The sequence below is a fragment of the Emydura macquarii genome, unplaced genomic scaffold, assembly GCF_026122565.2.
Source record: "Emydura macquarii macquarii isolate MOO-44397 ecotype Brisbane River unplaced genomic scaffold, CSIRO-AGI_Emac_v2 contig_2422, whole genome shotgun sequence".
Taxonomy (NCBI): domain Eukaryota; kingdom Metazoa; phylum Chordata; order Testudines; family Chelidae; genus Emydura; species Emydura macquarii.
In genome coordinates this window covers 21,040,944-21,064,380 of record NW_027132559.1, presented here as the reverse complement: position 1 = coordinate 21,064,380, position 23,437 = coordinate 21,040,944, and the positions used below count along the sequence as shown (strand labels likewise).

Here is a 23,437-nt window from a genome sequence, read left to right as displayed (position 1 = left end):
TATGGAGGGACGGACAGGATTGGGAAGAGAGAAAGCAAGGAGGCCCAAAATGTTAGGGTTATTTGTAAAGGTGGAGGAGAGGGGACATATATTTGAATGGGGAGCATTAGATTCAGAATGAAGGGACAAATGGCACACTGGGGAGTCGTGAGCTAGAGAGGAGGAGTGAGTGAAGCAAAAGTTGTGCAGGATGTAGAGATGGGCCTGAATTGCAAGTTTGGATTTGGATCTGAATTTTCCTGAAGTTCATGAGTATTTGGATCTAAGGTTGTGGTTCAGCCCATTGGAGTGATACAGGCCAACCTTGAAGTTCAGCAGAGTTCAAATCTGGAGTTTCAAATTAGCCCATTTCTAGAGGGAACAAGGGATGGATGAAAGGGAGAGCGACTGAATAAGAAGCACTTCAGCTGAAAGCACTATGTACATGTTAGTAGAGATTCTGTGTTTTAGTTTAAATTTCAAACAGTCAATAAAAGGCTAAGTCTGCTATTTTTCAAGAACTGGTTTTCAAGAACAGGGGAAAAAACTCAGGCGATGTCATGATTCCTTTAAGCAGAATTCACTTCCTGTGTTTGCTGTAAGGTGCTATCTGTACCATCCCTCTGCCTCCCTTCTTGGTCACTCAAAGCTGTGTGATCTGCAGCTTTTTAGATGGAGTTACACGCAGTGTGGGAATGTGGGTTTCAAACAACAAATGAGGCTGTTTTGAGCGGGAGGGGTTAGAATGGAGCTTCACCGGTGCTGGATTTCACAACCCATCTCTGCCAGAGGAGATGAGGCCTGAGCAAAAAACCTCTCTGAAAGGTGTTGTGTTGTTTTTTGATATGCTTGTTATCAGATAAGGAGAAGGACTGTATTTAAAACCCATTAGCAAATGACAACTTTCACATGATACCTAATTATAGGCAACAGGCTCAAGGCTCGGTGTAATAGCACAAAACATCTCCAGCATGGGATTGTCAGCCATCATTTCTTTTATATATGGGTGGGAGATGACTCTGCTGATACTAGTGATGGCGCCTGTGCTTGCGGTGACTGGGATGCTGGAGACCAGTGCATTGATTGGATTTGCCAACCAAGATAAGAAGGAACTGCAACAAGCAGGAAAGGTAAAATGCAGCTTCTTCATAACAACGTAGTTAACCTAATGGAACAAACAAAGAATAGAAACTTCTCTTTCTAATTTGATTTGCAATGTGACCCCTCCAGGGTGTGTTTTCAATATATCACCTGTTCTCTTTTTCACTTGTACAGCCTAGTACAACGGGGTCTCAGTCCATGACTGGGGATCCTAAGTGCAATTGCCATAAAAATACACCATCATCATCATCACTCTCCCAGTGTATATAGATGTGTTGTGTGCGTGTGTATGCGAATACCTCACCACCACTCTCTTCTAATTTTTCCAAAAAAGAATAAACCAACACTCAAGTATATAAATCAACAAAAATTCACTCTTACTTACCTTTCCAGGACTCATGCTAAGCACCCCTTTGGCCAGACCACAGAATCTGGGCCTAACTTTGCATATTTAGTTGTATATCTGGAGTCAGGAACATTGAAATAAAAGCAACTTCATTTATTTCTGTGATTAAACCTTTGTGCAAACAAAAAAACAGGGTATTTATTTTGTTGCATTGAATATATTGCCACCATAAGTATAAGTAATTACATTCCTCTGTATGAAAAAGTTTACCAATCCCAGGTTACGTTAGGAAGGACCAGTGGTGATTTTTTTCCATCTCATTTTGTCTTTGTTTTTCCTGTTTAAATAAAGGTAGCAACTGAAGCTGTGGAGAACATTAGAACAGTTGTTTCATTAACTAGAGAGAACACTTTTGAACAAATGTATGAAGAAAACCTGCAGAAACCATACAGGTCAGAAATAATTCATGTTCTATTAAGCCAGGCAATCCCACTGGTTATCAGGCATGTTGAGACCATCTGCATTGCTCTTTCCTCCATTGCAATTGTCCCATTTTGGTTCTTTTTCCATTTTATTTATCCATTTAAAATATTACATTAAATTAATAGTTTGCAGAGAAAAAACAAAGGCAAACAAATAGCCATATTAATACATCATATAGCTGTTTTGTTAAGGAGAAAAAGTCCTCTGTATCAGCTTGAGAAAAGAATGAAAGAGCTTGCACCTCCAGTGTAATCTAAATAGTCCACAAGGTATCAAATGTTGTTGTTAGTGACATATATTCTAAACCAATTGCAATATTTTTGTGTTTCAGCATAATTTCTCATAAATTCACTGGAAAGATGCTTGAGTGGGAAGACTGGGGCAGTTAAATATAAAGTATAAATTTGCAGTTCTAAGATCTGATCCTGCAAACACTTATACATGTGACTTTAGGCTCAGACTGGTGCATGGTGCTACAGGGAATTCTCTCAAGAGACTCAAGTGGTAATGAATTAAGCATAGGTTCTGTTGGTCTGAATCCTGGTTAGCATGGGCAAGGATCCATCTTAACTGAACTGTTGTTAGAACTGGTGGGAATGTATTGGTAGATTTCCAGTGTATAGCCGTGACCTAGAGGCAGTGGTGGTGGGTAGATATTGTATCAGCCGCCACAGCCCAGATCATCCTTAGAGGCCCCTCTTCTCTCCTGTCCCAGGAAGCCCTGGCCTCCCTAATTTGATGCTGCATGATTTTGCTCATGTAAGCAAAGTCATGTGTAAGCGTGTGCAGGATCAGACCTTTGGCTACAGCTGAATACTATCTATATTTTTACAGGTTGTTTCTCCAGTTTCATTTACCCATAACTGGACCTATAATTCTCCACCATTCCTGCATCTCCACCACTGGAAGCAGTGTGGTGGTGGTAGTGTAGACAAGGCTTGGGCATTTTTGCCATCTATGCAAGCTTTCCACTCTAGAGAAATTTGGGTGTTGACCATGTGTGGCCTCTGTAGCTTCTTGGAGTGAAGCTGTACTAGCTACAGCATACATAAGCCCAGTTCCTCTTTGAGCAAGTAGAATATACTTAATAATTTTACAGTTGGTTCATGTTTTTTATAAATACTGTATGTTGCAGAAATGCTCAGAAGAAAGCTCAGATCTACGGTTCCTGTTATGCGTTCAGCCAGGCCTTTATGTATTTCACCTATGCAGCAGGCTTTCGATTTGGGGCATACTTAATTACGGTTGGAAGAATGACCCCTGAAGGTGTTTTCACGTGAGTCATATAAATTAACAAATATTTAAAGTGCCATTTTACACCTCCCCTTAGATATCTGAGGAAATCCCCCAGCACCCACCCTCTTCATCTCTCAACATTGTCACTGAGATAAATTATTATCAGACTAGAAGGAGGTGAGTTTATTTTCTGTATGTTTTTGTTGTTTAAATACAACTGGAGCCCGCACTGGAGCACTGTAGTACAATATCTGCACCAAGATGAGAAAGTTTTTGTGACAGGTTTTGTTAATTTCAGTAAATTCAGCATGTAAAATTTGGTTTCAAGTATTTTCTGCTCATTTTTGTTTGCAGAAATAAACTTGGGCCCTGGGTTTGCCTACAGAGAGCGCCACCAAAGTCAATGACGTTCTGCACAGGGATCCCCTCAGGTGGGCCTCTCTGCACGATGGAGGCCCTAGAAAGTTATCATTTACTGAAGTATTATTTGCTGCCTGTTTCTGATGGTTTGAATGCAGAGAGTTTTGCTTAGGGAAGGGAAAGTCTGCTATTAAATTGAGGTTCTGTTGGTGACTCAAACGATATCCAAATTCTGATGCTGTGGAATATAAACAACCCAATTGGGGCAGATCCTGCTACAGGTGCAGAGGACCAGAACAGTTCAGCTGCACAAGCAAGGGGTGAGAGCGATAGTGTTTGGGGGCTGCATTCTCACAGAATAGAGCTCACTTTGCAACACCTCCCTGCACACCACGGTACCTGGGGGTCAGAGCAGCCATGGGCCAGAGAATGATTGGAGATTAACCCCCTATCCCCCCCCCCCCCCGGCCATTGTCAGAGGGAGCCTGTAAAGGCCACAGAGACCATCAAGCTTCAGCATTGAGGCTGAAGGGCGTTCCTCCATTCATATGTACCCGGTGTACAGTATTCCAGCTGTGCACTGGAACCATGATACAGCAAACAAATCACTTCCTTAAGCACTTCACTGAACTGGGGTGGGATTTTTAAAAAGAAGTTATTTTAAAATTAAACTAAAACCACTTAAAAAGGGGCTTCTCGATTCATGGCGGGATTTATTTATCCCTGCAGTAGGCATTCACTGCTGCCCAACAGTTCTTCCTTCTTTCCGTTTATGGCCTTTGTGTTTTGTGGTATTGGGCAGTAAAATGTAGGGATAGTTTTTACTGGCAAACAAAAGACTTAGGCACGTTTCATTTTTGGAGCAAAGTAATTCAGATGATGACACATTTTTGGAGCCTGCCTAGATCTGGTGTCACAGTGCTGGCAGCCCGTTTTATTTATTCTTTCTGTGCCTAATCATATATGCTAATAATGCTTGGAGTTATTGGCAACCTAGGTCAGACAGGGCTGCATGGCAGCTGATCAAAGATTTAAAACAGCCACCCAGGAGAGGGGAGAGGAAGACAGAAATTACAGTAATGAAGATGGCTAAGTATTGAGCGTGGCTGTTCGTGACAGAGATGTGGTGGTGGAGGAATATGGCCACTCGAGAGACAGAGAAGAGAGATTTATTGATGGACAGAGTCCAGCACACACATACCTGGAAAGAAAGTGTTCTGCTCACTAGTGAGCAAAATTCTATTACTGAACACCTGGCCATTAAAATTAACAAATATATCAATATTCTCTTCTGCTGGCATTGGTGTAAATCAGGAGTATCCCTGCTGCAGTCGGTAATGTTTTGAAATCAGAATCTGGACCAACGTGTCTCGTGTTCCTTAAAGAAATGCAGTGGCTTTGAGGAGAGGTAAAGTTCTGTCATGGATTAGAAACTGGCTAAGAGGCAGAATAGTAAGAGTAAGAATAAATTGAGCTTTTAATCTGCCTTAGAATTTCACCAGTGGGATATCTGATGTTCAATACTAGGACTGGTGTTAATAAGTAATATGGAGAAGGAGTGAGCAGATGACACAAAATGGAAAAGAGCTCCAGGGGGAGCTAACTTCAGAGAGCAGGATAACTTTAGAGAACATAATCCTTTGTTATGGGTTGGTTTTGCATCTTCCTCTGAAGCCTCTGCTTCTGGCCACTGCTGGAGATAGGACAGTGGACTAGATGGGCTACTGGTCTGATACTATATGGCCGTTCCTATGTTTCTATATAATACTTAGTGAATTTCAGGCTCGCTGAAAGTTTTCCTGCGTGGCTTATTCCACATTACCCTCGCTTACACAAATTGATCTTTTTAGTATGTTTAAATCTGTTCAGAGGAATCAACTGGCTGACAGTGGCATTGTTGGCTGGCATGTCATGGAGCTTCTATTTCAAAAGAAATACATGTGATATTAGTTGAAGTTAACAGCCCCTTTTACTAAGCACCTGCTCCAAGCACTAGCCAAGTGTCATCCTACTGGATTTCAGTAGGCATGATGGCATATAGAAAACCGAGGGCTCTCTGGGTAGTACATTCTGTCACAGTTGCAGGAGGGGCAGGTTGGTTTTATGCTGAAAATGATTGTTGTTCTGACAAAACATTGTGCTTTAGAAGAATGGCTATTTTCTTAGCAATGCCAGCTGTGTTTTGCAGTAGACAATAAGAAACCAGAAAGAGTCAAACAGCAGGAACAAGCAGAGAATAAAGCATGTGAATGGGTGATATTCCATCAGCAATGGCTTTCACAGTATTGGATTGGATTAACTCCCAGGAAGCTGGGAGGCATAGGGTTTCTGGCAGCTAAAATCTGCACAGTGAAGTGTGGTAAAACTACAAAGCACATATTCCTCCTCCTGAAGAAGGGTTGACGGCTAGTATATCCCCAAAATGAGGCAGTGCTTGCTGGGGAGGTGGTGAAATAAAAAAATGCTGATTCAGAACATCCCTTTGATAGACTTCGTATGACAGGGCACCTACAGAGCCAGGCTACACTTTTAAAACTGCCCTTACCTGACTCCCGTGGGAGCCCCGTGGGCACAATGCACTCCTGAGTTTATTGTTCTGTGTAGACACATTCATTGCCAGCTTCCACCATGTTGGTTGATGATGAAGCAAATCTAGCAATTCCTCTGGGAGAGGAGCTTATTGTTTTGTTTTATTTTTACAGAAAAAAATTATTTCACTGAATTTTTTTTTACATTCAAGGAAGGTAAATTTTTTTTGTAACATTGCTTAATATTAGAAGTCAGTGGAGCTAGCTGGAATATTTTTACTGAAATATGTGTTTTGTCAGAAGGTGTTTATCTCTACAAAACTTTCATCAGGAAGGTTTTTGGGGCTGAGAGATGAGGAGAGAGATGATAGTTGGGTGGTTAGGCCATTCACCTGAGCCGGGAGAGATCAAGCTTCAAGTCTCTACTCAGTCTGATTTGAGGTGTTCTGCAGTGAAGAGCTTTGCTCTGAAGCAGGCAGAGCATGGACTTAAATGTGTGTCTCCCACATCCCATAGCAGTACCCAAGACACCCAGCTGTAGAGTGACATACATCTCCTTTCATGAAAGAGTTTTGGGGGGATTTTTAACACCAAATGAAAAATTTTGAAAACCCAAAAATTGCTGTGAAACAGAATTGTCATCTTCCAGTCAGCTGTAGAAGCCAGTCCCTCAGAGACTGTATGTGGCTCATCCAGTAGGTCCCCTTCTTTACTATTATTTACTAGTTCAACATGTGAATTAGCAAATATAGGAAATATTGTGTTGAGCACATATATGCTGACAGGAGGCAGACTTTGCAGATACTTTCTCTCTTTCAAAAGAGCTTATTGGTATCCAGTCAGAAACCAAGCAGGAAAGATCAAATATTGGTAGACTGCCCTATTTCTCTCTCTTTCTTTGTATTGTATGCACACCCTCTTGCCTAACTGTAACCTGACCTAAACTTAGCGTGATAATCCTTATGAAGGCATACTGTGTTTGCCTGTTTTATATAACAGATGTATTGTGCAGTTCTCTTCTTTAACTTATAAGAAAGTCAGAGCCCCACGTCATGGAAATGATGGCTGAACAAGGTCCTTGAAACTATAGGTCAGGAACAATAAAGGTCTTGTTAGGATTACATGTAATCTTTGCTATTAAATTAAGATTCTGTTTGTGGAAAATAATGGCTCAGGTTTGAATGAACACGAGAGAAATACAAGATGAATGCCCCCTCGTGTTTTAAAATGTCCCTTTGTTGTTGTTGTTGAAACTAACAATTAATGGGCCTAAAGCACTCCAGAAACACAAGGACCTACATTTTCAAAAATGCTTTTTGGTGCCCAATATGAGATACATTAACGGGGCCCAATTTTCAGAAGACATATGCTCATCTTATATACTTAGCTTCCAGGTGATGATTAATATTCTAAAATGAAGATGGTGATCTAGAACTTAATTAACAAAACCTCCTCTTTCAACCTCTCTTCCCTCAGACACCATTGTCTAGTATCTCCAGTCATGCATTGGGCCAAAAGGACAATCCGTGAGAGGACTTGTAAAGTAGTCTCAAGCCTCCGGAGTTCTGCTTTTGCCACTGCTTCTTTCCAGCAGGGTGAGAAGAACCTGAGGTGAAGAGTTCCTAAGTCCTAGTGAGGTCCTTCCCTCTTGGTCTTCCTGCCTTGAGTCCCAATGGTGGCACTGACATTGTCGCTCCCCAGTGAGAGAGGTGGGGGGGACTAAAGAATTCCTAGGACCCTCATGGATAAGCCCTGTCCATTCTGAATCCCTATAGGGCTACTGCAGCTGGCTTTGTTCCTATGAAGGGCTACTGGGACTACAAGGTGAAGCCCAGTGTCATCCTTATATTCCTTATTATACTTGAATATATGATCTGCAGTGGTCGTTTGCTTAAATGTCTGCTACATGTCACAACCTTTGAAACACTTGTGCTTCTACTGCTTTTGCCTCAGAATGAAGCTGGCATCTAACCAGAAGTTACTGTTTGAAACATTTTGCTTCCTATAGAGTTTTTTCTGCAATTACATATGGCGCTATGGCACTTGGCGAGATGTTAACCTTTGCGCCTGAATATGCCAAAGCCAAATCTGGGGCCGCACACTTGTTTGCTCTGTTTGAAAGGACACCAGCCATTGATAGCTACAGCCAAGAAGGAGATAAACCAGTGAGTGCAACTTCAATTATAAGCGTACTCCACATGTCCTTGTTGCTAGCAATTTTCTCACCCCATTGAAGCTTCTGCTTAGAATAAAAGAAAAAGAGAGGCAGGAAGAGTGGGAATTTTGGGCTATGGTGGATTGACAAACCTTTCATCATTCATCATCTCAGTCCTATTGTTGTTATTTATATTACAGCTGTGCTCAAAATGTACTAGTACCTACTAGGTGGTCTTTTAGTGATTGATTGATTTATTATCTCATCCATGTTGTACATGGTAGCAAATATATGAAATCTTATGCTTCTATTGCTGTCACCCTTCTTTTCTTCTTCATCATCCTCTGTTGTGGTCTACGCCCACCAGTCCTGTCATATCCCCCTATTTAGGCTCTGATCCTCCAACTTATTCCACACAGCCCTTGCACTGTCCCCACCCCCAATAGGCAGTGGTCCCCATGTGCAGAGCAAGTTGCAGTATCAGGGCCTTACAACTGTAAGTTCTTTGAGGGCAGAGACTGGCTTTTATCTTATGTTTGTACAATACCCAGTATAAGAAAGCCCTGATCCTAATGGTGGCCTCTGGTTGCTACTGTAACTCTATTAATAATAAGATGCAAGTCTTGACACACACAGTTCACAATCTAAAAAGACAAAAATCAGAACAAGGATGACCTAGTCAAGTTGGGTTGTTCATCAGACACTGGGCCCCTTCTTCACTCTTTGGCTCTGGTTGGATCCATAGGGCAGGTGTCACTAGATTAAATAATGTTTGTGTTTGAAGATAGATGGATGTCACTATGCTTTGGTACAACTTCAATGGGAGTACCCTCTGCAGACACAGTGACAGAATAGGACCGTGAATCAGCCACATATTGTTTTAAATCACAAGTCTTTCAGAACCCTTTGGCGGTGGGCATATGCATGTGTTGTGTTTGGCTGGTTTTAAATTGCTTCATCCTGCAAGGACATAGCACATTACCATATATGGAGACAAAATCAGCTGGTACCATGGTCTTCCATGCTGAGACTGTGCGATTTCTTTGCCTGGAAATGTAAGCATGTAGTCCGAGATCTAAAATTAAAGATTGATTATAGTAGAATAAAATTGAAGAATAGTTAAATAAGTCTTATTAGGAACAGTTAGTCACCATCAAACCTACATCGGCTTTGTAAGGACAGTTTAGAAATCTTTTGGTTAAAATAATAGAACAGGGCATCTGAGTTCAACCAGGACATTTTGGAGTGTATATGTCTGTAATGAACAGAAAATGACTTTATATATTTGCCTTAAAAACACCTATGTCAAGTTAAATATTTAAGTTTTAGAACACGTGACATGAAAGTGTTGCTAATCTCTTCTTACAGGCCACATTCAAAGGAAATTTAGAATTCTGTGAAGTGTCTTTCACTTACTCATCTCGCCCAGATGTTCCCATCCTGCAAGGTTTGTCTCTTCAGATTGAAAGAGGACAAACTGTGGCATTTGTTGGCAGCAGTGGATGTGGGAAAAGCACTTCTGTTCAGCTTTTACAGAGATTCTATGACCCTCTTACAGGGCAAGTGGTAAGATTAAATTTTGATAATATCCGCACTGGTGATTTTATTATCATTTTTCTAACCACATGTTCCTACTTAAGCTTTACTGCTATTTTAAAAGCTCCAGTGACCCAGCTGCAGTGAATTATGAAGCCAACAGGGATGCCTGATCCTATATTGATTCGGTGACTACTGAGCACAGCATGTCATGCAGGTTTTGTGGTCATTGGGTCAAATTCTACCATATTATACCAATTATAGCTGGAGTGAGTGAGCAGATTAGAAATTTGGTTTATTGCTTCTTCAGTAGGGCTTTTTCACTGTTCGTATCCCACATAACATCTTTTTTCCAGCACTAGGCCCAAAAGCATCAACTGTAAATTTAAAAAAAGAATGTCTCACAATTTAGTCATAGTGACAACTGTATCTTCTTATCATTGACCGGGTGAGCTTCAATATTGCTGGGGTGAAGAAAAATGGATGCAATTTTTCTTTTACAACTTCAAAATTTTCAGCTCACCAAAATTAATCATGTTCTCCAGAGGAAACAATTCCATACAATTTTAATGGGAACATCCATAAAGGAAATGTTACTTTTGGAAACTATGTATGTTTAATCTCATGGAGAATGACTAGTGCCCTAGAAGAGTCCTCTTTGAGTTGCTAGTGAACTGGTCTCAGACAACAATGTTTCTTGTAGTACTGCTCCACTTCAGAGATGGGCAGTACAAATCAGCTGATCCAGGCCTGATACTCCAGCAGGATCCCCATACTTTGCGACTCCACCCTTTTGGAAATACATAAGTGGAAAACACATGGCTCTCAGATTTACTACACAATCCCAGTCCACTTGCATTTAGTTTGAGTAATCAACCTTTGCATTTAATCTGTGCTACGTTTAGCCTTAAACCTTGTCTACACAAGAAATCTGAAGCAATATAACATCAACTAGTTTTAAAATCAATATAGTTCAGCTGATGCAATCCCCTGCATGAACACCTATTTCATTTTAAGATTGGTTTACTGTGGTTTAGCTTTAACTTGTTCCCAGTGGACTTAAACTAACTTCCATGGTCTCCCCTCTAACCAAACCATATGGTGCATCATGGGAGTCGTCTGACTGTGGTGCATCATGGAAGATGCATTATAGCCAGGGAGCCTGGTTCAAAGGGGACATGAGAGCTGCAGAATTGTACCTCATGAGGTACTGCTGCACCTTAGGCTGATGTAGTTTAATGTCAAACTAAGTCTAAACAAAACATTTTAACACTTTCAAATGAAAATTCTTCAGAACTTTCATTCCATGAAAAAAGAAATTGATATTTTGACATTTCATTCTGATTTGGGATGAAAATAAATGTCAAAATATTGGAATTTCTCACGGGATGGAAATTTCGACTTTTGCTAAGCTCTCCTCAGAACCAATACTGTAAAAACCAATGACCTAATCAATACATTTAATATAAAGTCTAGCTATAAGGAGGTCAGTACTGAAAGATCCAGCTGACATCAGGAGGTTGCTAGTGCTATGAATTCTTCTCCCCTGTTGTTGTGGCTGGAGGGGTTTCCACAAGGGTTCCATATTCAGTGCTGTTAACTCTTGATAGTTCTTTGGTGTGTAATAAAAATTATCAGAATTGTAATGTTTGTGAATGAAGGCTGATTGAAATATCAGACACCCAATCTTGACTTGATATGTGTTGTTATTGGCAGCTATTTGATGGCATCGATGCAAAACATTTGAATATCCAGTGGCTACGCTCTCAGATAGGAATAGTCTCCCAAGAGCCAGTGCTCTTCGACTGCAGCATAGCTGAAAATATTGCCTATGGGGATAACAGTCGGAATGTACCATTGGATGACATACAAGAAGTAGCAAAAGCAGCAAATATTCATTCTTTTATAGAAGAACTTCCTGAGGTAATCAAGTGACTGAAGTCTTAGACCAATGTTTCTCAACCTGGGGTTTTAGAGGGGTCGCAAGTGCAGAGCTGGTATTGGGGGTGGCAAGAAAGGCAATTGCCTGGAGCCACGGGGGCACCATGAAACTAAGTTACATGCCTCAGCCCCGTGGGGGTGGGACTCAGGCTTCAGGGGTACAGTAGTTTGGAAAGGTTAAGAACCACTGTCTTAGACTATATCAAATATCAAGGTACTGAAAGGTCTGAGGATTCTGATATTACAGCGCTATTATTCTTTTGTGGTTTTCAATATTACTGAAATAAAAATGTTTGATTTGATGTTCAAATGGTACTTTTGGTTTTTTAAGTGAGATGTACTATTCCATAGGATTTTCCCATCAACAGTCCATCAATAGCTGAGGCACAGTGAGTGCACAAGGCCCATAGCAAGGTGGGGGGGGTATGTCTCTGCATTGCTCCCAACCTCAGACCAGGCTCTGAGCCACAATGGGAAATCCAGCAATACTCAACAATAAATTTTCTACTCTTTCTACCACCCAAAAAAAATATAAAGGGGGGGGGGTAAAGGAAACTTGATGATTTTTTTTAATACCACCTACAGTTGCAATGTAATCTACACATTAACCTCTTGCTTCATCAACTGTATGTTCTTATAACAGAAATACAATACCCGGGTTGGAAATAAAGGAACACAGCTCTCTGGTGGCCAGAAACAACGAATTGCTATTGCAAGGGCTCTCCTCCGGCAACCAAAACTTTTGTTGTTAGATGAAGCCACTTCTGCTCTTGATAATGCGAGTGAAAAGGTAACTTGTCTATGTTTAATAATGTACAAGAATGTGTATCAGTGGGCTGGAGGCCGTACTGTGGAAACTAACAATAGTACTAAGGAAAGGACAAACATCCAATTTATTTTCATGTAGTGTTTAGTTTAAAGCTTGGAGCGGGGTGGGTCATTCAGTGTCACAGACTCAGCTTTCTGATGGCTAAGTAGAGATCACAGCATCCATCATCCTCTCTGGGGTATTTTCCTTTTCTTTTCATGACATGGTGTTAGTTGCTGAAAAGGGTGCATGCTCTAGAAGCAAGTTCTGTGTGCATTTCAGTCTGGAAATAATCTCTTAGGTTTTTCGGGGCTTGTCTTCTGGTTTTTGAACACTTGAATTTAGATATTCTACATTTATTTTCACCCTCAGACTCAGCCCTTTTTTGCCCTTTGGTGAACTTCTAACCTGGCTGATGCAGTCATGACGTGCTCTTCAACTTGCTAACTCAGATCATTTCGCGCTGGTCTCCACTCTCTTTCACCTCTCTAGTATCTTCCTTGAAGGAAGAGAATTGCAGCTGTGTTTGTACAGGCTGTACAATGCCTAAGATTATTTTCTGAACTAATCAGATGACCTGCTCAGGAATGTTTTAAGACTACAGTAGACCTTGCCGAAGCCTGCTCACTACCACCTAATACCACATTTCATTATTGAAGGTCACAGTAGCACGTCATGCTCTTCCACAATTTAGCTGGACATACCTGTTGCCTGCTGATATCACATATATTTGAATAAGTGTTATAGAAGAATAACTGTATAAATAAGACTGTACATTCTGAATCGGTATCCAGTTGCATTATTGTGCTTATTTGAACTGAGATGGGTACAACAGTTCTCAAAATAATCTTAAAAGTAGTGATTGTAGTGGTGTGAGATAAAACACTGGAAATCCAGCACAGTCGTGGGAGATCCTCCAGAACAGGATGGGATTGCATGGGTTCTCCCTAGACCTTGGCACAGCCACAGCAGGCCACTTCAAAAGCTAAAGGCCAAATGTTCATATCCTGATTCTCACTGAATAGCACCTTACTCCACAAGTAGCTTCATTGAAATCAGTGTTGACAGAGTATGGTCCTAAGTGCCCTAATGGCCAAATAGGACAGAACATTGTTAAAATCTTCTTCCAATTTTGGGCAGACACCACCCTTTCTACACTGATTTTGGAGGAAAATCCACATGCATTTTGCCATGGCCCTGTCTATACTACAGAATTAACCATGTTGAAACATTGAGAATATATTTTTTACTTGTTTGGACCTGGGCAGGTGGGGAGGAAATATGGGTATTTCCTAGGTTAGGGAACTATGTTTTATCCTGTGCATTTAACAAGGTTAAAGTAAAGTGCATTGTTGGTGATTACAGGTCCAAATTTTGCCAGTGTAGGGGCAACAGTTTTGCAAAGGTTTTAAAACAAAGTCCGTAATGTTTTTTGTATTTTTCCCTAGGTGGTACAACAGGCCCTGGACCAGGCACGGAAAGGAAGGACCTGTATTGTAATTGCTCACAGGCTGTCCACAGTACAGAACGCAGATGTCATTGTTGTTATTAACAATGGAAAAATAATAGAACAAGGAACGCATCACCAACTAATGGCAAAGCGCGAAGCATATTTTAATTTAGTAAATGCACAAACACAGCTCTAAAACAAGGGATAGCTTGAGGCCTTCTTTAGAATTGAGCTGTCAGGAAAAAGAGTAGTTAGTAAGCGGAGGATGTGATCTGACCTTGTAGGTTTGCCAGCAACTCTTCTTCTTGGATACACACAAGCTTCTCAGGACCTGGAGTAGTTTAACTTTCTCAGTGTTCTTGCCTTTGGAGTAGAAAGATGCCCTTTGTGGGAAATCCATGTTGGAGAAGTTAAGCATAGGCTGAGGTTTAATACTGAGTCAAATGGGAACATGGGAAAACATCTATTTCTCATGTTAGTTGCAGAGCATGTTTCAGTATTTCCCTCAGGTGGTTACTCTGTTCCCTCTTCCCGCTCCATAAAATATGCAACTGGACAGGAACTCTTTGCTTTAGCAGCTATATAGAGATGTAGATATAAAAATCTTAATTACATATCATTTGAAATCAATGTTAGAGTTCTTCTTGGTTGCTTTTTTTTAATATATAAATTGGTTTAAATCATTACATTTACTTGTTCGCTACTGTTGAAACTAGTGATGGGCCTGACCTAATCAAAGAACCCAAAACTTGTAAAAAGTTTGGCTCCATGGTCAGGTTTCATTACATAACACATCTTGAGTTTAAATTAGTTACTAATCCACTAACCCTTCAATCCCAATTTAAACTGTTACAGAATCCCTGTTAGCTGTATTATTTCCAGAACTGCCACTGAGTTTTATGGTATTTAAGTTTTCCTTCTGCTTCTTTTCTACATTAGAAATATTGCATCCTATTATTTTTTGTATTACCATAGCACTTAGGAGTGCTAGTCATGGGCTGAACAAACACAGAACAAAGAAACCATCCCTGCCCCAAAGATCTTACAATCCCAGTATAAGATCAGAGACAACAAATGGATATAGAAAGACATGGGAACACAAGGAAACAATAAGACAATATCTTGATTTCACTGTTTTTGTGGAGTCCTGAAGGACTAGAGAATTGAATTAGGCATGTTCTCAGCTCACAGCTGATGGTGGAAGGGTACTGGATATTCCAAAACTTTTCTCCCAAGTGTTTGTCAAGTATTTGAGTTAAATGAGTGTGAACAAAAATCCTGTCCTTCTCAGTTTGCTCAAGTTTCCATCTCTTGTGATGTCATAATCCTACTAGTCCTCCAGTCCTCAAACGAATTCTCCAGCAATATGAAAAAATCAAGTGCTTATAATTCTCCTTTAAAACAAGATGTTTTATCTTTAGCAGTCACTTTTAAGAGTGGCCCATAATGTTGTTAAAATGTCAATTCCAAGAGACATTTTATATTTAATCAGTTCTTACAATTCTTTTAAGGGGGTTAGGAAATTATAAACTAATTTTAAAAGCTGTCAGAGGTTTAGAAGTTTTCTTTAAAATGCTGAAGGCTAAATCCTCACATTATCTGTGCACTTTTTTTTTCAAAGAAGGCACTTAAATGTAGTGTAATCTTGGCTTCAATACACAGGTTATGATATATGGGATGCTTCCAAACTGCGTGTGCCAAGTGTGTTCCAAGTTTGGGGTAAATTTATCTCCCAAAGGTCTTAGCCCAAAGCATAACTAATTTGGATTCTGCTATGCAAAACCTAGCATAACTCAAACCAATCCCACTAAACGATTTATTTCTACCTATAGGTGGAGTGACTAAAGCAGCAGCTACAGCTTCCTCAGATATGGATAGATATACAGTATACCCTATTATATCACTTAATATAATGAAGTGTCCTTAATCCAGAATGGTGTAGAATGCAGAACAGTGCAGATACATTCACATGTATAGTATATATAAAATGCAAATATTAACATTTGAAAACAATCTGGATTAAAGATACTTCATGGATTAAGGACACTCCATAAATCCATCATTGTATAAATTTCCCTGTACACAGCATGAAATGTGTAAATAAGACAGAGCTTCTCTACACTGGCCTACAGGGTGGACTATGGTGGTGTGAATTGCAGAGCACACCAAAGAATTGTGCTCTAATTGTCCCATATGGCCGTTACTGGCGCGAACTAAAAGATACCTCGTTCACGCTGATATAGTCCTGTTTGAAAGAGATGTGCTCTGAAGATCATATCACTGTAGTCCACACTATGGCACAGCGAAGACATAGCCTTAGACATAATCTATATCGCTTTCTCAAAATAGCCAATCTTATCCTCTATTTGACTAAAAAAGGCTTTTCAACTAAACAAAATTTACACAAAAAAATTCAATTTTCAAAATGTTTCAGGTTTTCATCAAAAACAAAAAAGGCTAAATAAATATTTGGATGAAAATTAAACAAACAATTTTTATGAAAAATATTTGGGGAGAGGAGAATAATTTCCCAACCAGCTCTGATTATGGGACCCCCCAGAATTGGACCAAGTATGTTCCAGTTTATTCAGAGTAGTACATTAGAAGTTCAGTCTCTTGCATTTGAGATAACACATAATTTTGTAATGCTACTCTTATCATGCCGCTTTTCTTCATTACCATGGTTTATCTTCACGGATTATAAAACCAGAAGAGACCACTATGATAATCTAATCTGAACTCCTATATAACACAGGCCATAGGGCTTTCATGAATTAATTCCTGTTCGAATTAGAGCATATCTTCTAGACCAAGATCCTATCTATTTTTTTTTTTTTTAATCTTGATTTTTTTAAATTTTCCTCAAAAGAATCCAGCACAACCCTCAGTGAATTGTCCCAGTGGGCTGGGTCACACCACCACTCATTCAAATTTGGCCCAGCTGTCCCTCCATCATGAGGAGTGGTGAGGCTAAATCTGCCGCTCTAAGCCTATGATAATGGATGTGACACAAGGAAGTTTTGCTCAGTGCAGCAGATTGTCTTCAGCAGTCTCTGATCCTAGATTTTTACAAACTGTGGCTGGAGAAAGCTTCATTGATGAATCATTACTGTTACCTTTATTTTCATCAGTTTTAATCATAATCCAGTGGCAGCCCTCACACTGATGCATCATTCCTCCTTTTTTGTTCCCATAAAAACCATTTCCTAAATTATTGCTTCATGAATAAATTCCTTGTCCAGTTTAAAATTATACATATACTAATTGGTTTAAAAATATTGCAATATATAAGATTTTCAAAGAGACATATGCAACACAAATTAAAATGTTTAGAATTGTAATGAGATGGATACAACACAGCTTTTTATTTATTTATTTGTACAGTAGATCTGAACTATGGAAACTTATTTAGGATCTTCTGCATCAGTGACAAGTGCTTGCCTTATCATATTACCCCTCCCTCCTCACCAGCCCCTTCCTTCCACCAATTATTTCACCACTGAATGCCCATTTTTCTCCTTCTGCCACGAGAGTTGTCATAGTTCTTTCCATACTGCTTCACGTGCATGGAGAATTCTCTGACTTAAGCTATAAAGCCGTTATCTTCTCAGACAGATCCACTTCTACTGTGACACCCACAACGAGTAACGTATGGGTGGATCAGAAGTTGAAAATCCCTGGTTTTATTTATTTTTAAAATCCCAACGCACACATACTTTCAGTGATTTGGAAGCCTCAAGTTGTGCAATAGCTAACCTTCCTGGGGTTATGTTTTCATTACCTCTAACCCTCCTCTGTCTTGTCATATCCCTTACTTTGTCTCGTTTCACTCTCTTCAGGGCGAGGGCTGTATGTATGTCTACACTAAGAAAAGGGTGATTTTTACAATGAAATATCTAATGTAATAAAGTTCTATTGTAAACAGGCCAGGATGTACTTTTACCTTCATTAAGCTAGTCAAGATGAACCTAGGGTTCCTCTCAACCAGCTACAATGAGGGGAAAAATTACAACTCGTGCTGTCTACACCAGGGTTTTACAGCATGTTAGCTCTCATGTTGTAAAAATACACCTTTTTTCCTAGTGTTGACATGTCCTGTGTCTACCTGAGCACCTACCACAAGGGCACCTCAACGGTGATTGGGAGTTTTGAGCACTACCATGGTGTTGTTAACAGGCAAAACAATAGCCTGTGTATTGTTGAGGAGACAGGATGCTCCTTTGGTCAGAGCATAGGAAGGAGTCAGGATATCTGTAGTCCACCCCTACCACAAATGTCCTGTGTGCCTTGGGCAAGTTACTAAGCCTCTTTGGCTTAGGCCAGGTCTACACTGCAAAATTTTATTGGCATAGCTATATCAATCAGAAAAAAATCCACAACCCAGACCAACATAATTATGCTGACAAAAATAACAATGTTGACACAGCTATAACGACAAAAGAATCCTTTTGATGGCATAGCTTATGTCGTTCAAGGAAACAGTTTACCTATTCCAACAAAAGATCCCCTTACACTGTTATAAAATGCACCTCTGGAAGTGGGCTTTCCCAGTATAGCTATAATGATGAGTGTAGACATCAGCTCCACCAGTAGATGGTGCTATATCTTTATCTTAGTGTGAGGTTGCTGTCTTGTATGTTGTTGATAGGGCCTGGAGGTTAGCATGCCTGTGTGTGCTGGAATTGTAATTTGCATAGGGTGACCAGACCTCCTGATAGTATTGGGACTGTCCCAATGTTAGGGGCTTTGTCTTGTATAATGCAGCTATACCTCTCTCCTTCCCTCCCTCCCTGAAAAAAGTGTCCTGATTTTTTACACTTGCTATTTAGTCACCCTATACTCGCAGTGTCCTAATAAATCTTTGAATCTATAAGTATGTATTACATTATATATGTAGAGCTGCATCAGCAAAGCCTTTCTAGTGTAGACGTAACCTAAGTTTCCCCATTTGAAAAATAGGATTCAATGAGCTTTGAGAATCTTGTCAGGAAGATTCTGTACAAGTACAAAGCATTTTCAGATGAATTTCACACATATAGCAAAATTTTAAGATTTTTTTATTGTCATAAAAATACCTGCTTTATCTAATAAATTCAGGCACTATCACTATAAATAATTATATGTTTTCAGAACAGTTGTCAATAGCTGGACCTTGCAACATGGCCAAAAGATATCACTTTTCTTTAAACATCTATGTAGTTTCAGTGTTGCTTTCCTAACTTAGTTCTTCCTGGCCAACTTGACTCGCCATCTGAACCCTGTAGATTTCCACAGCCCCTCCTGTTTTTAGAAGAAAAACCCACTATAAATCTGACAGAAGTTGATGCACCTTGATCATGATCTTTTACAAGGAATGGTTGCAAAGCTGAAGGAGTCTGCTGAGTCTCCTTCTGCCTCTGCAGTATTCTTCTTATTCTGTCTCTGCAGTATTCCCAGTGGTTGCAGTGCAGTGCATCACCACTAGACCAGTTTAATATCTAGGTTTCCCGCATGGACAAGTGTCACCACTAGATTAGTTGGCAGTGTCACTCACGCTGTGCTAGATACTTCCCCAGAAACAGGATAAAATATTTGAAAGTGTATAAGGCCTTGTCTACAAAGGGAAATTGATCAGCATATTTATTGCAGCCTGGGGATCTATTCCAGAATAAAGGTTTCTTGTATAGTATTTCTACTCAGATTGGTAGTAGTAGAGTTGTATTTCTTTCCTTTTTGGGTTATTGCTACAATTAACTTCCAAACCTCACTTACTAAACCAGGAAGGAGGGTGGCCTAGCACTGTTTATGCCCTTTTTAGAGAATAGGGCCTAACACTATTTTACCCCCATTGTGTACATTTTGTTTTAACAATTGTGCCTTAAATAACATTTATAAGAATGTTACAGATCATACTGTTGTGTTAAAGTGAGTTTGTATCCCCATGTCTTTGAAAGCTGAAAGTACAGTAAACTGACAATTGTCTGACTTTTAACAGTTTATGGAGCTTCTGTACAAATCCCCTAATTGTGGAATTAGCTTAGCTGCAGGGCATTTAACAGAGCAAGAAAGATGTAGCCTTCATTGATTATGTATTTTGCGTCTCTAACAGCAACGGAATTTTATTCCAAGGTATTACCTTACAATGGAGGAATATTTTAATGTTAACTGAAATAAAATTACAAAGTGTGTACAAACAGGCTCTGTGTAAAAACAAGTCTCCTATGAGCAGCCTATACATAGGACTAAATGTGATTGGAACATATAGTTTTCTATGTATCAAATCAGAGCAGTAAAAGACACTATGAACGTATATGCTGTTGCCATATATTCTGCATCATATTTATTACACCTTTTCTGTTTTGTAAATAATTTAAAATGTTTAAACTCAAGTGAATTTGAGTGATGGAAGACTGAGGGAGCCAAGAAGAATCATAGCAGGAAATGTTCAGTAATCCATAGCAGCTCTAACTTGGCAAGACAGAAGGTGGTTGGTTGTTCTGGATATCTTCAGAATCCAGATATGATCATAAGAAACACCTGGTTACTTTTATATGGGCAATTTCTAGTTCCATACTTAATCTACAAACAGTAGGAAAGTGACAGCCAAGTGAAGTACTACTAATAAAATTTAAAGACTGAATTAATGAAATTCTGATTACTGGTGAAAGTTGTGAAATCAAACTGATGTCTTTATTTTTAGAAGCATACTTTTCTTTGATGTCTGTAATTAAAATAAGCCAAGTGATATGTTTGCTTAGAATTGTTATACATATTTTTTTTTAAATAGCTAATTGATTATGAGGCAAGTTTTTTTTATTCCAAATATCATTTAACTTTTTTGAATTTTATAGATGTGTTAGAATTTAGTAGCTATTTTTGTTTTAACTATAAACATGTAATAGAAAAAATAAATTTATCTTAATACATTTTCAGGTAGCTCAGTATTTTCAAACAGATAAACAGTGCTTTAACCACTTATATCACATTAGTGTTATTTGCATGGCTATAACTCTGTGGCCAAGATTTTCAGAAAAGACTGATTTTATTTGCCTCAATTTTTGTGTACTTGCCCCGACACACATTTAAAAGATCTGATATTTCATCTAGTAGTTGCTCAGCACTTTCTGAAAGTCAGGGCCAGTTAAGGTGTCTCAAATTGGGCACCCAAAAATATTTATTTAAAAAAAAATCTTGGCCTGTATGCCCAGTTCAGAAACTTCAGACCATATCCTTACATATGTCTTGACAAAAGCTGCCCAGGGAATGCTGCTTTTAAGAGCTTTGCTTTTTATATATTGCCTCACAATGCACCTACATAATTTCCAGTAGCAGTGCTAGATTTACCATACACTTTCCAAATGCTTTGTTTCTTTTTGGGGAAGGGTACAAGCATCTTGCTCATTTTGGTCACTTGTATCTCTTATTGTGATCTGCAGAGCTTAGACAAACCATGAGGTTGTACTGTGTTTTCAACCTGGTCTTTACTCAGGCAAATTCCTAGTGAAGTCAGAGAGTTTGCCTGTATAAGGACCCTAAAACTTGGCCTATAAAAAGGCAGAAACCAGTTTTGTCACTTAAATTATTAGAAGTGTATTAGTTATAACTTCCACATAACTTTATGTGGAGGTTCTAACTACCAAGAGTCTTTAAGGGCACGATATCAGAAAAGGGATTTACCCATGTCATGATTCCTATCAACATGTGGCTAAATCTTTGTGCTGAAAATGTGCCTGTTAGTGCCAATATTACTCTCAGGTCCCTTCTGTTCAAGTACAAACATCATAAACTAATCAGAAGGCATTTATAATATTGCTTTGTTGGTATAGGCCTTCTTTTTCTCAGACAATTTTCTCTCCAGAAATTTTACTGAATAATGTGTACACAGTGTAAAGGTACTACACAAAGTAAAACCTTAAAGCAGTAAAAGAAAGTCACCAACTATTACACCACTGAAAGCAATGCGCTCTCTGTCCACCAAGTGATGTGCCAACTTCAGTATTCTCTGATTTCCCTTTTTTAAAACCTCTTAATTCTCCCATTATCATTTCGGTGAAAAGCCAACAACTACATTACAGACAAACTAGTCTTTTCACCTGCCAAATAATGAAATCAAAATTAAATACTACTAGAAAATAGAAAGATGTCGGTTCTGACAAATTACATTTTACTCTTTAGCTTTCAACTTTTATTAAAATCTCATTGAGAGATGCAGTAGAAAAATCTGTAGCTTTGCCTTTTTCTCTGTGTGTTATGCCTAGCAGAATAATATAGCCTCTCCTGTTACCCAGGACAACATATCATCACTAACTGCTGCCCTATGGATTGAGTTTATGTTTGCATGAAGATTCTTGGGGTAATTCTGAGTGTGGGCAAACTTATTGTATTGGGATTCATGTGTTAGCTGCCAACATCTGAAAAAGTTGCATAAGGCCCATCTTTATAAATACTCTCTGGGCTTTTGTACTTCTGACTGGCAAAGGTGTACTGTGTATTGTGGCAGACTTTTGAATGTTGTTTGAGAGCACTTTGCAAACACTTCAATGTAACTGAAGTTGATAGCTAATATTAACCTCATTTTGCAGATTGGAAAACTGAGGATGAGAGGTGGTTCACTTTAATGGCTGGCATATTAGAGACAATGTCAGAGGTGTGATTAGAATATAGGCGTTCCTAACTCTCACACCTGTATTTGGTGCACTGGACCTATCATATCACTGAGTTGCTCCTAATGGTGGCCAGAGGTCATATTGGCTGTTTTCCAAAGAATGCAGTTCAAAAGGCACTTGCAGATGTGTAGAACAAGCAATGACAGCTTGGGTGATACTGACCCCTCCAGCCACAAATTGCTCTGGAGTCCTTGTAAAGAAAGGGACCTGTGTTTGCACTGAGCCTAGAAGATAACTGTATAGGTGACCATAAATAATCCATTGCCTTCAACATTACTGATGACTAGTTAATTTTTTAAAATGTATTTGGAAAGTATTTTTCATTTATTAAGCTTCCTTCCTTTCAACATAAGGGAGTTAGCCACAAAAACTCAGACCCCGTCAATATATGTAAACACATTAAGAGTTGCAAGACCAGACTCCAAGTGATGAAAATAATAAAACTATTATTAAACAAAGTAAGCATACCTAGCAAACAGCTAAGCTTGCTAAATTGTGTCTCATGTACTGCCACTCTTACTCAGGTAACAACTTATCCAAAAAGAGAAATCCCACTTTAATTGTCCAACTCAATAGAAAAAAAGCAACAAAATCCTGTATATCTTCCAACAATTTCATGGTATATGTATTTAAAAATGAGTGAAGAGAGAAAAGAGATTATCCTTCTAAAGTTATACAGGCAAAAGGCATGGTTTGTTTAACTGTCTCAGAGGAGATGGTACTGCAATGATATGGCAATTATAATTAATTTCTGACAAGGGAGAATTGGTTAAAAAAATATGTGGTTAGATAATCTGGTCAAAGCATTATTAAAAATATTCACTTACTTTCAATATTCCTAATTATTGCAACTGACATTGAAGGCTTAG

General features: G+C 39.2%; 1 protein-coding gene across 1 annotated transcript in view; it reads left to right on the top strand.

Moving 5' to 3' along the window:
- Nucleotides 1-14,556, top strand: part of ABCB5 (ATP binding cassette subfamily B member 5) — a 48,286-nt gene extending 33,730 nt beyond the window's left edge. Inside the window, exons 21-28 of the mRNA XM_067561665.1 lie at nucleotides 906-1,109; nucleotides 1,778-1,878; nucleotides 3,045-3,185; nucleotides 8,042-8,198; nucleotides 9,557-9,754; nucleotides 11,441-11,647; nucleotides 12,309-12,455; nucleotides 13,922-14,556. Coding sequence (XP_067417766.1) covers nucleotides 906-1,109; nucleotides 1,778-1,878; nucleotides 3,045-3,185; nucleotides 8,042-8,198; nucleotides 9,557-9,754; nucleotides 11,441-11,647; nucleotides 12,309-12,455; nucleotides 13,922-14,119 — 1,353 coding nt within the window. The 3' untranslated portion in view covers nucleotides 14,120-14,556. The remainder of the gene's footprint in view (nucleotides 1-905; nucleotides 1,110-1,777; nucleotides 1,879-3,044; nucleotides 3,186-8,041; nucleotides 8,199-9,556; nucleotides 9,755-11,440; nucleotides 11,648-12,308; nucleotides 12,456-13,921) is intronic.
- The last annotated feature ends 8,881 nt before the right edge of the window (nucleotides 14,557-23,437 follow it).